The 14,555-nt window shown below is 34.4% G+C and overlaps 2 protein-coding genes across 3 annotated transcripts in view; one reads left to right on the top strand and one right to left on the bottom strand.

Annotated features, from left to right (window-relative positions):
- LOC126972763 (uncharacterized) overlaps positions 1-14,555 on the top strand; it is a 77,611-nt gene that overhangs the window by 19,092 nt on the left and 43,964 nt on the right. For both annotated transcript variants that reach the window (XM_050819794.1, XM_050819793.1), the window contains exons 12-16: positions 470-554; positions 2,412-2,496; positions 4,418-4,513; positions 5,910-6,009; positions 6,918-7,532. In XM_050819794.1, the coding sequence (XP_050675751.1) occupies positions 470-554; positions 2,412-2,496; positions 4,418-4,513; positions 5,910-6,009; positions 6,918-7,532 (981 nt within the window). The remainder of the gene's footprint in view (positions 1-469; positions 555-2,411; positions 2,497-4,417; positions 4,514-5,909; positions 6,010-6,917; positions 7,533-14,555) is intronic.
- The window catches only part of LOC126972878 (transforming growth factor beta-1-induced transcript 1 protein), a 33,679-nt gene continuing 26,717 nt past the window's right edge, over positions 7,594-14,555 (bottom strand). Inside the window, exons 4-6 of the mRNA XM_050819987.1 lie at positions 10,182-10,277; positions 9,560-9,694; positions 7,594-8,414 (exon numbers count right to left, since the gene is read on the bottom strand). Of these exons, the coding sequence (XP_050675944.1) occupies positions 8,340-8,414; positions 9,560-9,694; positions 10,182-10,277 (306 nt within the window). The 3' untranslated portion in view covers positions 7,594-8,339. The remainder of the gene's footprint in view (positions 8,415-9,559; positions 9,695-10,181; positions 10,278-14,555) is intronic.

Genomic DNA, 14,555 nt, shown 5'->3' with positions numbered 1-14,555 from the left:
TCTGTAAAATAGTATCACTTTGCATAGATTGTATAAAAATAGTTTGTAACATAATGTAGTAATAAATATTAATCTAAATGAAGTTGTAATATGAAGTGGCAATGAGTTTTTTGCCACTTCATATTACAACTTAACTTTGCCGAAATGTTGGTAAATGGTAATATGCATAACTTTAACATTCCTAGTGACATTTTTTGTTCTTAGTACATAAATAGATCAGTATTTAGTTGATTTCAGAATTACCAAAATAATAAACGAATCAAGATATTATGATAAGAAAACTATTGAGGATATTGCTTGGCAGCCAGATATTGTCAGATCAATGGATGTTGAGTATCGATTTCGTTCTGATGCTGCTAAACAGAATGGAAGAAGACTTTGCTTCACTCTACAAATCAGGCTTTTTTGCTATATTTTGATGCAAGACAAACTTTAATTCAAATAATAATAAATTATGTGCATTTTTCAGAGTAACTCCTGTTCGAAGAGGTCCAGCAGGTTGAAGACAAATATGAAGTCTGCCAAGTGGTCTAAGCCCGGAGGACCAAAATCATGTTAGTATTGTAATATAAGTTTATTTTTGTAAGTTTATCGATCAGTGGGAGCAAACCAGTGGGGGATTCCTATGCACAGGATGCGGGCTAGATTATGGGTACCACAACGGCGCCTATTTCTGCCGTGAAGCATTAATGTGTAGACATCACTGTGTTTCGATCTGAAGGGCGCCGTAGCTAGTGAAATTACTTTGCAAATGAGAGTGAACATCTATCGTCTCAAGGTGGCGAGCGCATCTGTAGTGCCGCACAGGTTTTACAAAATCCTGAGCGGCACTGCACTGTAATGGGCATGGTGTATCAATTACCATCAGCTGAACGTCCTGCTCGTCTCGTCATATTGTATACTTATTGAAATTTTTCGCGTAACCTGCCTCGTCAATAAATGTCAATGTAGGGAATTTGGAGGAAGAAGCATTTTTCAAAAATTTAATAATTGATCGATAAAAGTATGAACATTATGATGTAGTCTTTTGGTCATGTACTATGACTTACGTCTCAAGGTGACGAGCGCAAGAGTAGTGCCGCTTAAAATTTTTGGGTTTTACAAGAGTGGCATGCAATGAGTGGCACTGTATTGTATTGAGCAGGGCGTATCAATCACCATCAGCTGAACGTCCTGCTGGTCTCGTCCCTTACTGTCATAATAATAATAGTATCCCACAATAATAGCAATTTCAACAACAAAGTTCATTCATATTCACAATTTCATTCAAAATCGCTAGTCACTAGCCTAGTCCTGCAACCGTTGATTTCTTGATTGACACTTTCATTATTAAATATATATTTTTTTATTTATTTTTTTAGGAAGCCAACGTGCATACAGCTTAATCTACGGACAGATTTAAAAATTCTTTAATAATGTTGTACACTCCACTATATAGTATAGGCTAACAGCCGTTCCCAATATACTATCTACAGATAGAGAAAAAATACTACCTTCTACTGTCTCAGTAATTAGCTGTCAATAATCTGAAGCTGTCCCAATATACCCGATAAGTCATTCTTATCGCCTTATATTGGGACGCGTGAATTGCAATTTCCATACAAACTTCTATCGTTGGTAAGCTATACGTCGTCCCATTGACAGACAGCGTGCACGGATAAGGTGAGTTACTGTTGATAAGTATATTGGGACAGAAAAATCAACGATAGTTACGATTTTTATCTCAAGTAAGAGATAGACTGAATATTGGGAACGGCCGTAACTCGACATGCTTAATAGGTTTAATATACATTATTTGTTTAACTAAAACTTTTTAATTTGTATTACCTAAATCTAAATTAAAGTACATTGTGTATCCATACATTTTGATGGAATTTATTAAGTTTCAGTTAAATCATTAATGATTGAATATTCATGATTTGTTAACTATTCTAAATAGTACGACCTTTTTTGGTAATCAAAAACTAGTGGGTATTGGTAAAACTTCTAACTCTAACTGATAATTGGGAGTAATTCCTTAAAAACGTCACATTTTAAGGAATTCGTGTTTAAAGTTTAATAAATATTAGTCTATTCCATACATGTGGGTTGGGCTATCAAGTCATGGTGTCATTTAAAGAGCCACAGTAGGGCTGCAATTTTTTGTCAGCCCGTAATATGAATTACGGGACCAGTTTTGTGTTCTTAACTCAATTTTGACATGATTGTGGTTTGGAACGTTTTTCTGGAATTATGTCCAATTGATCACATGGATCAATTTTAATATTATTTCATTGTGACAATTTGGTCTTAACTATACTTATTTGGGAGTATTCTCAGTTTAATTTATAGATATAAATTAATAAATAAAAATATTGAGAACGAAGCGAGAACAAACTATTTGTCATTAATCATCATATTATTGAATGTAGTTGGTGAGACGGAGCCGCGACTGTCTATGTACTCCCTGGATCTGAACCTACACAGTCGCTCCAACATGCGCGACAACCACTCTGGGTAACTATTTTATTTTTATTTTAAGGTACGGTAAATGCAAGGAAACCGCAGGCCATATGCATTTATTGGTAAATTACTTCCAAGACGCTTTTGCCATTTGTATTTTAACAGGAATTCTAAACTTGAAATTTGAATTTTCTTGTACAGTCAGAAAAAAGAGTTTCGTTTCATTTTGATTAAGAAAATAATATATTGACAGTCAAAAATCAATGCCAAATAAATCTTCTATATATTTATAAGATATATAAGAGATTTCCACCGATACGAGTAATTGACTCATCACGAAATCTCAGAAACTACAAAACCTACAAACTAGCAACTTGGAAGGTAGGTTCTATCTAGGACGTAGGTGTCAGCTAAGAAAGGGATTTTAGAAACTCCACCCCTAAGGTGGTGAAAGTGCCGCAGATTGTATGAAAGCCCTATGTTTTTGAAGTTAGAGAAGTGAAAATTTACATTAAGGTTATTTATAGTTTATTATAGCTGTAAATAATAAAAATGCGTGTATCATTTTGGGAAGTCCCCTTTTAAGGGTGGTAAAATAGGGGGTAAAGTTTGTATAGAAAAGTTGTAACTATAGTTATTTCAACTTTATAGGGGGCAAGAGCAAGAAAAAAGGATGCTATGGAAACCCCCCACCTCTAACGGGGTGAAATGGGGGTTGGAAGGTTGTATGAAAGGCAAATGTTTTTTAAATTAGTGACGTGAAAATCGTTATTTAGGTTACTCGCTATAAATAAAGAAAATCTGTACCTAAACGTTATTTTGGAAACTTTCCCCTTAAAGGTGGTTAAAAAGTGTATGAAGTTTTGTATTGGAAAGGTCGCCGGTTTGAGTACCGCATTGTTCGTAAATTTTGATTACAAATTTAATTTGTATGACATATATTTCAATCCATCCACTTATATGACGACGGACGAATGATGTATTGATATTTAATCAACTGAGACAGATAAGTGCAGAATGAAAGAAAGAAATCATGGATACTATAATTCTAAATAATCTAAAATAAGAAATCGGATATCTCTAACGGCCGTTCCCAATATTCAGTCTATCTCTTACTTGTGATTAAAATCGTAACTATCGTTGACTTTTCTTGTCCCAATAAACTTATCGACGGTAACTCACCTTATCCGTACACGCTGTCTGTCAATGGGACGACTTATAGCTTACCAGCAATAGAATTTTGTACTGAAATTTCAATTCACGCGTCCCAATATAAGGCGATAAGAATGACTTATCGGATATATTGGGACAGCTTCAGATTATTGACAGCTAATTACTGACAGTAGAAGGTAGTAATTTATCTCTATCTGTAGATAGTATATTGGGAACGGCCGTAAGCATAAAGCGCCCGTAGCTGTACGCTCCACTATCAGATCGAGGAAGTCTTGAAGTGGTATCAGATTCCGTACCAATAAAAAGAGCTTGATGAAAGACTTAAAGCAAGTGAATGAAGCCATGAGAGTATCTGAAGAACAGTTATAGTAAATGGAGATATTCAATATCTGCCTACCCGCTTTTTATTCAAAATTGGATCAAAATCACTTATTGAACCTCAAAAACTACCACCCATTCAAAAAAGACTGCCTCAGACCTGACAAGAACGGGCGCAAGAAACTCAGCGGGTTTTTTTTTTTTATATAAAAATATGGACTATAAATATTTACAATTAAAGAGTCTGAGGGTGTTCGCTTTATTTCCCAGGCTGTGGTATAATTAAGAAAATTGTTTATGCTATAGTAACCTTTCCCTCACAAACGTTTTTTAACAATTCTTTTAAATTTCGTAACACATTTGTATTGTACATTTTCTGTGATCATATTGTAGAAGCATATATATCACCCAATAATGTTAATTAAGTTCAATAAAGAAATACATTAGATTGAATACTCGATTCATTGACGGATGTATTTTGCAGAGGAACATCAAAAGTCCGCGCTTGTATCAGCGGACGAAGCAAGGTGGCCTCCGACTCTACGAAAGCTTCTCCAAGAAAGGGAAAGAAGACCCCTCGGTACGAGTTTAAAATACTTTTAATGTCTGTTATGAGTAGTGTAAAGCTTTTCTTAGATGAGAAAAAAATATTACATGCAGTTCTTACCATCGTGATTGTATGTTTTATATAACCTTAATATTTGAAAAATGCTTAGGTTATCCATATTATGTGTTTTACGATACTCATCGGTCTCCTATTATTCGAGCCAACGTTTATCATATCTCCTATAAAATTTTGCGAATTTTCAGTAAAATTTTTCAAATAAATAAAATAAATTTCGTGTATTTCAAAGATTACATAATATAAATTTTTTAGTGGTTGAGTCTTCCGAGTACGTTGTCTTAGGACACTTGTATGGGGAATATCTCGCAACTTCCTTAGCAGATACATTTTATTTAGTAAACAATATTGAAATTAACAGAAATGATTAAAAACCTAATTTTACAATCTACAATTAATTGTGTGTGTGTGTGTGTGTGAAAGAGAGAGAGAGAGAGAGAGAGAGAGTGAGTGTGTGTGTATGTGTGAGAGAGTGAGTGAGAGTGTGTATGTGGGTTTGAATTGGACCTGTAATTGGGTCCATCTATACAATGCGTGTGTTTGTTTGAAAATTAGGACTTTATCACGTCAATATCCACTGTCTGTTCTTAAAGCTTAGAAAGAAAGATTATTGGTTGCATAATCAACCAGAAGCTGGCTCAATTCTCCCGAAAGTTGATAGTTAAGATAGTAATCTGACTACACCTAACGCCTTGCATTTATTTAACTACAAAGTTTTGTTAACCAACATTGGCTCATATTTGGTGCTTAATTGCTTATTGTTTGTGTACTACAAGCTTTTCCACGAGACTAAGTTTGCGTTAAATTCGCATCGAATCCCCTCGGGAACTCTTAAATCTTTCCGTAATCTTCATAATATTATATTATGTGTAAAATTGCATCATTTTCACTTGAGCATACAAACAAACACACGCTCCCATTTATAATATTAGCTTTAGCATCTGTTTACCAGATGATCTAAAATAGTATTGAAAATTAGTGCACAAGTCTGAACAGTGGAGTAATAGACATTAGAAAATACTTATAATCTATATTTTGCTATTTATAATAATAAGGCACTTCAAATCTTGGTTAGATTTTCTAATATTTTCATTATACATACCTACCAGCACACACACTGGTCTTCACAGACAGACGAACAATAAAATAAGTTTTAATTTGTTCATAAAAGGGACTTTAATAAGATCAATAGTTATATAATATTATCTAGGAACAGGTCAAGTGCGAGACAGAACACACTTAGCATTCCGTACCATTAACGAAAATATAGTTATTTTTAAATACTTACACAAACCCAAAAATTATCAGTAGTTATATGATGCTGAGTAGTAAAGAATATTATGCATTGGAACAGGGTTCGACGACCTTTGATGCGGGACCCCCAGGTGGGCCAACCTCGCTGCAAGCCCACGCGGGAATCCGACGTCACCACGCTGGTCGAAAGTGTTGCCAATGTGAGTTAATGCTTTACATATCATCGACATAATAACTAATGTTGTATATGCGTTCAGGGTGTGATTTGATTGTTTTCCAATTCACTCATGTTCTTAACGACGTTCTCATGGCTGTCTTTATCATAAGTATCTAGTAACGTCAAACAATTTTTGTTTTTAAAGTGGTAACCCTCACTTCTAATTCACAAATAAAATTTTATGAACGATGCGGCTCGAACCGACGACCTCTCGCAATCCGTGCGAGTGCTCTTCCAACTGAACTAACAGTTCAAGTGACGTATCGTCATAAAATCTTGTGTTCAACCCTCAGGTTGTGGGTTCATCTACAGGATCTACTTTACTCTAGTTAATTTTAGGTCGCATCGTTCATGATTTTGTTCAAAGTCAAATGCTATGGTTAGATAAACACCACAAAGATGTTTAGGGTATCAATTACGAAGGTTAAAAAGTGGCAATCTCTCCGAGTTCCGGGGCAAGTGAGTTCCGTCAACTAAACGTTACGGTTTCACTCTGAGCGTAATATGTTGTGGACTCACCTTTGTTAGTATCTCGTGTTAAACTGTGCTCGATCAGTTTCGGTCAGGTCCTAGTCATTTGAATTCTATGACTTTTGTACGTTGAAGAATCATGACTTTGCTATGCTGCAAATGCCAGGAGACTAGCGCTATTTGAAAACATATACTTCCAGATCTAGAGCTATCGATATCATTAGGTGATGTGAAACTCATGATGGATACCACAGAATGGCCACCGGAACATTAAAATAATAAGTGTTTCATTAGTGGGTATAATATAATTGGACGACTAGATTTATTAAAAGTTTTGAAATGATCTAATTAAAAATATAATTTAGTATCCCAAAAATTAAAAGGCCTTATCACAAAGTTTAATATTTTATTTATCCACAGTGTGAGTCGAGCCATATAAGCCCCGAAAATTCACCACTACAGACTCCTAAAGACATGACACCTAGGAGACGTACAATCAAAAAAATTGTCAAAACTAATGAGAAATCCCAAAAAGTCAAATCTACTCTCATTAAATCGTCAAAAGATGGGCAAAGTCATAGAGAATTTAAGAAAGCAACTGACAACGAATATGTAGAGGAATTAGAATCAGTACGAATTACCTCCAAGCGATACATTGACCTCTTAACTCCCATAAATATTTTGCCTGACCTAGATACAGCAGAGAAAGCTTACGCCATAAATGATCAAGAGACGGTGAGGTCCAGTAAAATGACACCCAGAAAGAATATGGAGAAAAAGTCCTCCAGAAGTGTACCCAAAAAAGATGTACACACAGTAACGCCAGACAATACGCCTAGAAAAAATATAGACAAAATAAATTCCAAAAATACACCAAGAAAAGATCTAGACGATCGAGCTATCGATGTGACACCCATAAAAGACACAGATTCACGTAATAAAAACACACCAAGACATATTGATGATGTGGGCGGGTCTGATACAGCAACAACGACCAGGAAAGATAATGGACGAAGAGGTGAAAGGGTCAAAAAGGTAAGTCAAAGTATTTTTATAAGTAGAGATTGAGAGTGGGGCAGTATTACATAAATAAATATAAAAAATATGGTTTATTGAAACAAAAATTTACAAAAAGCTTATCGTAATTGTGTATAACAAATATGCGTTTAATATTTAGCCCACGAAAGCATCACAGTTACTTAAAACTATCAATAAATAGACTTAAAATATAAAGATGAAAAGGTAAATGTCTTGTGTTGGTTGATTAGTTAAATGTTTAGAAATATTGGATTTATTATTCCTTCAATTTAACCAGCCATTACTTATACGTTTGAAGTAAGTAAATGTTAAAACTGTATCGTAAATAACAATACTAATAATTAGTAAATTTTCACCGTCAATGAAACAGAAATTACAATTACGTATATAGTTTGGTAAGAATACAGTTTGTTGGGTGACATATCAAAAAATATATTTTTATATTTGTGATTTGTGTAACATGGATCGCCTTAACAGTACATACATGGCCCATTATAGTATAGCTCTAGATAAAGCGTATAAAGATAATATACGTTAGCATTTAAATGTTAAATATGTTGCACTTGGTGCATATACAAATGCAGAACTTTCATAACAGCAATAAGCTAATCAGATGAATCTAGGACTGAATTTCTTGTACATTGTAAAGTAAGTTAGAGTACATTGTTAACATTGTCGGCTTGTATATTTATTATTCTGTTTTCTCTATAATACTTAATATATTGTTGGTAAGAGTGCCTAATAAGACGACGTGTGCAGAGTTGTATATTGTCGATGGGTTCGTGTGCTTGGTGACGTCAGCACTTAAGCGCATTTCCCGCAGAGAGGTTTGTTGTCCATCACAGAGAAGGTAGCGTCGGTTACCGGGCTTCTGCATTTCTGAAAAAAAAATTTTTGCTTTTTAACCGACTTCAAAAAAGGAGGAGGTTCTCAATTCATCCGTATGTTTTTTATTTTATTTTTTATGTTTGTTACCTCAAAACTTTGGACTGGGTGAACCGAATTTGATAATCATTTTTTTATTTGAAACCTGCTGCTTCCCGTGTGGTCCAAATCTGACAAAGGCATCTATGAGAAAACCATAAGTTGCTGTACGTACGTATAGCAAAGTGGATGATAAATTAACGAATAACTCAATATCGCGCCAACCGATTTCGATGATTCTTTTTTATTGGAAAGGAAGATAGAAAAGGAAAAGATAGTTTGGTGAGACTTTGGTTCGGAACGGAACTCTTCAATTCTTAGGAGCAAATTAACTATACTCGGCCGAATCTTTTTTTATGGTATCCGGATATTTAAGTCGAATATGATGATCAATGGGACTCCTTAACGACTTACAGTAAGGGTGCTATCTGTCGCAGAATTTCTTAATATCCGATATCAAATTGCGAAGCGCTTACGTTAATTGCTGCATTGAAAAATTTAGTATATCTACACATATTTAGACAAATTATTAGTTAGTGTACTTCAAATACACTAAAAATCATAAAATAAAAAAAGAATTTACAAAAATACAACCGACTTCAAAAACACTATTTAAAACAATAGATATGCACTAAAAAGTATAAAAATAATCGCGTATTTTTATACAATCTAATTAATTAATCTAATTCTAGTTACGCTTATTGTAATTTTTGGAGTCGGTGTCATCCAAGATAGCTTTGTAACTACATACATAGTTATAGTTGAGATGTGCTTGAGTTCTGAGGAGAAAACAATAGGGAAGTCCCAGGCACAAGTGTGTTGTCAGAAGTGACTAAAGCCATCAACCAGTGGGAGGCTTCTTTGCACAGGATGCCGGCTAGATTATGGGTAGCTAGTGAAATTACTGGCAATGATACATCATCTTATGTCTCGAGATGACGAGCGCAATTGCATTGCAACTCAGAATTTCGGTTTTTTCAAGATTCCTGAGCAGCACTGCATTTTATTGTACTCTTTCGTATCTATTACCATCAGCTGAACGTCCTGCTCGTCGTGTATTTAATTATCATAAAAAATCAGTCTCCAGCCGTGCTACTCACATTACACTTGAAGCACTCGCGGTGCCACTTGGCGTCGAGGGCTATGATGGCCTTGTCTACGATGGGCTGCACGCAGCCGGCGCAGCGTGCTGCGAACTGGTCCGCGTAGCACAAGGAGCAGTACGGTCGGCCGGCCTGCGCAAATAAAAACAATTATATAATTTTAATTTAATTTAATTAATTTAATTTTTTATTGAGTTATAACATTACAGACTAATTAATTGTACACAAGGCGCAGTTACATAAATCAAATGAATTATTTATACATAAAGTTTGAAGTTTAAAAAAAATAATATATCGTTTTTTGTTTAATGTCCTATAGAATCCACTTATCGGTCATGTAGACGAAATCCACGCGGGCGAAGGTCTTCGTGATGAAATATTTATTTGGTTTTCACTGCGGAGGAACCACTATAGAAGTATTAGAACAGTAGCGTAGCTTAGCGGTCTCCTTCAAATATATACCTACGTCTGGGCGGAGCGTTAGGGTTGGTACATATGAAAGATTGACGAGGGAGACGGCACGGCGCAGCTAAAATCGTGTGTATGTGTGCATGCGTCAATTCGGGGGCCCTACTGCGAAATTAAAGCACTGTTCACACTTTATTGTGGAGAAATTTACCTGTTCCATAAATCCGCCGCCAGCCAGCTCCTTTCTGCACCCGCCGCATACGAAGTGATGCGCGTGCCACGACACGCCGAGCGCTTGGATCACCCGCTGGAATTATCATAAAAATAGATTACTTTACTATTTTTTTACAATTGGATTCATGTATTTGAGAAATTCCAGATATAAATCATGCAAGAGACTCGTCATATCTATTTTATATAATGGCTTCTACTTTTATATAACGGTGACATCATTTTGAACACCTACTATCAGTTAGCCTCATACTCCCCAGCTAACTTTATATATTGCTAACTAACCCGGCAAACGTAGTATTTCTATATAAATAAATAAAAAAAAATGCAAATAAAAAAAAATCTGTACAAAAAGTAGATTACGACCGACTCTTAGATCTACCAAATAAACATTTATATTATTACTAGCTGACCCGGCAAACGTTGTTTTGTCATATAAATTATTTTTAGAGTTAAACCGTTTCTTGGAAATTGCAACATTACTTTATTTTCTAAAACAAAAGAAATTTTCAAAAATAAACCTAGCCAATAAAGATCCCGTCAAAATCGGTCCAGGCATTTCAGGATAGTCAAAACAAACAGACAGATAGACAGACAAAAATAAAAAATAAATGTGTTCAAGTTCAAAAAGTAAAAAACGGTTATTTCAATATTACAAACAGACACTCCAATTTTATTTATATATATAGATTATTACTTATTTGGAAATTTTAATTTGTAAATAAATGATAGGGATAATTCTAATACACGGAACTTTTATAATGGCGCTTGCGAGAGTTGTCTGAAATAAAGTTACAATAGGGATAAACTCTGCTTCATATATTTCATATGCATAGATTATAATGTACATCTGTACTTAATGTTCTATAATACTAATAGAATTTGTTTAAAACTATTCCTACCATAAACTTAGTATACTACAGTAATAGACAAACGCTCTCCTCGTTACGGCGAGACTAAATTTAAAATGTTCATGTGTGCTAGTTTTACAGATGTGAAGTGTGTAGTATTTTGCTTTTAGTCAATCCCCACGACAATTAATATTGATAAACGGCGTCATATTCACGTATACAATATTACTTAACTTTAAACTTTATTTTCTAACACATTACTGCGTATATAAAATGTAATATTTAGTATTTTAGTGCATATGTTCTACGAAGATAAACATAACGAAAGTAGTATTGAAGAATCAGTATTTTTCTGTGAAATGTTTCTTTAGTTGGATTGTTTCTATATGTAACAATATAATCTAATACAGAACAAGACACCATTATATTTTTTAATTAATATCCGTTAAAACACAGAATAACGATAAAAGCACTAAAATTAAAACACGGTCCAATTTGACAGGAGACTAATGGACACTTAATTGATTCAAAACGGTTTCATGCTCTTCATGTATTCCGTCTCTTTCTCACCTAGGTTTTAATATAAAGATAGCTATCTCGCTATCACACGTTGGCTCGCAAAGTCCTACAAGTTGGGTTATTTAAAATTCAACCACAGTTAGTCAAGTCTTAATATAATCTGAATATCATAATTTATGAAGAAATATTTTTTTATTTGAAATGAATAATTCTTCTAGAAACTACTAGTTGGTAACCCTAGCATCTTCATATTCATTTTACTTCATTACAACTACATACATTGTTTATTTTCGTCACCAAATGTGTCTAGCTTCAATATTCTTGCCTGTGTTATTGTAGAGTCCGCTCTTCGATAGCATATTTATGAGTTAGTTGGTACGTAGTTATGTCCAAATAAGTAAATACTAATCTAATAATACATTTTTTAATTTGTATTAATATTCGTTGTTTAATTTGTTTATTAGAGAGTAAGTGTGTTGATGTGTGCGCTTTGGGTGTGTGTTCGTGATAGGTAAAGTGTGTGTGAGTCAGTGTATATTTTTGATCCACTGAGTGTATCTTTTATGTGTGTATTCAGTAAATATCTGTATAAGTGAGTGAATTTATCCAACCTGGTAGCATATTATTACATTCATAAAGTTGTTTTTAATGGATGTATAATATTTTCTTACTAAACCTGTTATTGTTCTTCATTTAGATTTAAATTCAAAGTTGTGCAGTCACCAACAACAATGTAGGTGTACTTATTTTAAAAAAATGTTTATGTTCGGAGAAACTAAGTACGTAAACCATTTTATAGCCTTACAAACAATCGAACTGCAGAGTAGGCAATTGTAATGTACGAGATAGGAAGAGGAAAAAGATGCGTATGCGATGATGTCATCTCGGGGGAACAATGGCGCTATTTGTGGAATACAAGTACGATGTAGGTACGCCGTGCCGCGCCCGTCCCAGACCAAGACTAGCCATCCCTCATATTATTTAATAAATTACTATATTTATATTAAAACTTATTGAAGTAGACGTTACTTTGCGGAAATCCATGATTATCCAAATGTTTTGAGTTTTCTTTAGTGTTAATTTCGCCAATATTTGTCTTTAAACAATTCGACACGTTTAGCCTCTACACGAGGCATCCAGGAGATGTTGACTCGCTAAACTCTGGCACGAGACTAACCCCCTTATTCATAATAGTCCGCTAACTTTTAAAGCATTGCTAATTCGCACTCTGTCTTCTTCTATTGACCTAAGTCAGAATGAGAAAAAACACTCCTTAGCGGCTGTTTAAAGTTAGCGGACCATTATGAATAAGGGGGTAAGTCTCTCTCTTCTAGTTTAAAGAAAACTCAAAACATTTGGATATTTTTTATTGTCGGGACAAAAAACTAAGAATTAACAATATTACATCGGTGATATTTCCTTGTAAACACTAAATTATGATTATATCTACCTTAATCTAATATAAATACACTTACAAATGTTATATTTATGAATTGTATTTATATTTATCAAAATTAAATACGTGTGGATCTCAGGCAGGCTTTTAGGTATAGGTAAGTAAGGAGAAATGTTTGTTTTTTCTTAACAACCAAATTATTGCGCATGTTGTAAATCTGTTTGTGCAAAATTTTCGTCTTTCTCAATGTTACCAGTAGAGTAAACGAGTTGTTTGAACGCGAACGTTTAAACGCGCGGTTTGAGTTAACTAGTTATGACGACGTAGAAATTATAAATTTAACATTCACCCAGTAATCCTCCATTAACCCCTGCTTTAAAACGAATCTAAAATAACTTGATTGGTAATTTATTGTTTGTAAGATCAGTAGTTTAAGAAAATTTATTGAAGTAGGCGTTACTTTGCAGAAATCCATAATTATAACAATGATTTGAGTTTTATTTAGAGTTGATTCCGCCAATATTTGTGTTTAAAGAGAGGCACGAGACTCATGCCGTCTCGTGCCAGATTTTGGCGAGACAACACGTCCTGAGGATGCCTCGTGTAGAGGCGAAACACGTGTCGAGTTGTTTAAAGACAAATATTGGCGGAATTAACACTAAAGAAAACTCAAATCATTTGTATAATCAGTAGTTTAAATCATTTATTGCGCCTGTGACAGAGCTTATACCATGCACTTTACATAATTTACAACAACATTAAAATTTTATGACAACTACTAGTTTTTCATAAAGTTATTAAGCCCATTAATTGTAGTAACAACTTACTTTTTTAGACATAATATAGATATATAGAGATAATAGAGTAATGCGGTACTTATTTGTAGCAACACTTACTGTGGTGGAGTTTTGAGTTCACAATTGGTTCTTCTTATACGAAATTTATATGGTTCATATAGTGCATTATAATCTTACATACTTTTTGATCGCTCAGGAACGCCTCGTTCACTTTGGCGCGGGCGCGGGCGGACGTTACGTAGTGATTCACTCGGTAGTAAGGCTAAGGTCACACCGAGCGTCGCTTCGCCATGTATGGAGACAGCGTGGTATCTCATACTTAATTGCCATGGGCATGGCGTACGAGAAATATGTGGATTGTGAAGGTTCCCCCGTGGCTGAACTTGATGGAGATATTTGTGGTAGAGAATGGTGTTGTTCCCGAGTGGATCAGCATTTCATATATTAAAAACGAGTAACAGGCTTTAAGTACTTGCGTGAATAGTGTCTACAGGTTTTTTTCGTAATATATTAGATAAGGGCAACAAAATAAGCTCCCTAAACAGTAACTGATCGCGCGTACGATTAAAAAATGTATTTGATATTCACATTACAAAATTTATAATACTGACACGCTTTTACATAAATTATCTTGCCCCAAACTGGCATAGCCTGTACTATGGGTGCAAGACAGTGACATATTTAATATAGAATTTACTTACTTAAATATACATAAATGCATATAAACATTCACTCGGAAACAAACATCCATATTTATCAAAATTATAAATATTAGCATCTATCGGGATTCG

The sequence above is a fragment of the Leptidea sinapis genome, chromosome 27, assembly GCF_905404315.1.
Source record: "Leptidea sinapis chromosome 27, ilLepSina1.1, whole genome shotgun sequence".
Taxonomy (NCBI): domain Eukaryota; kingdom Metazoa; phylum Arthropoda; class Insecta; order Lepidoptera; family Pieridae; genus Leptidea; species Leptidea sinapis.
The sequence above is the reverse complement of the archived record's forward strand: the minus strand, read 5'-3'. Positions and strand labels throughout refer to the sequence as shown.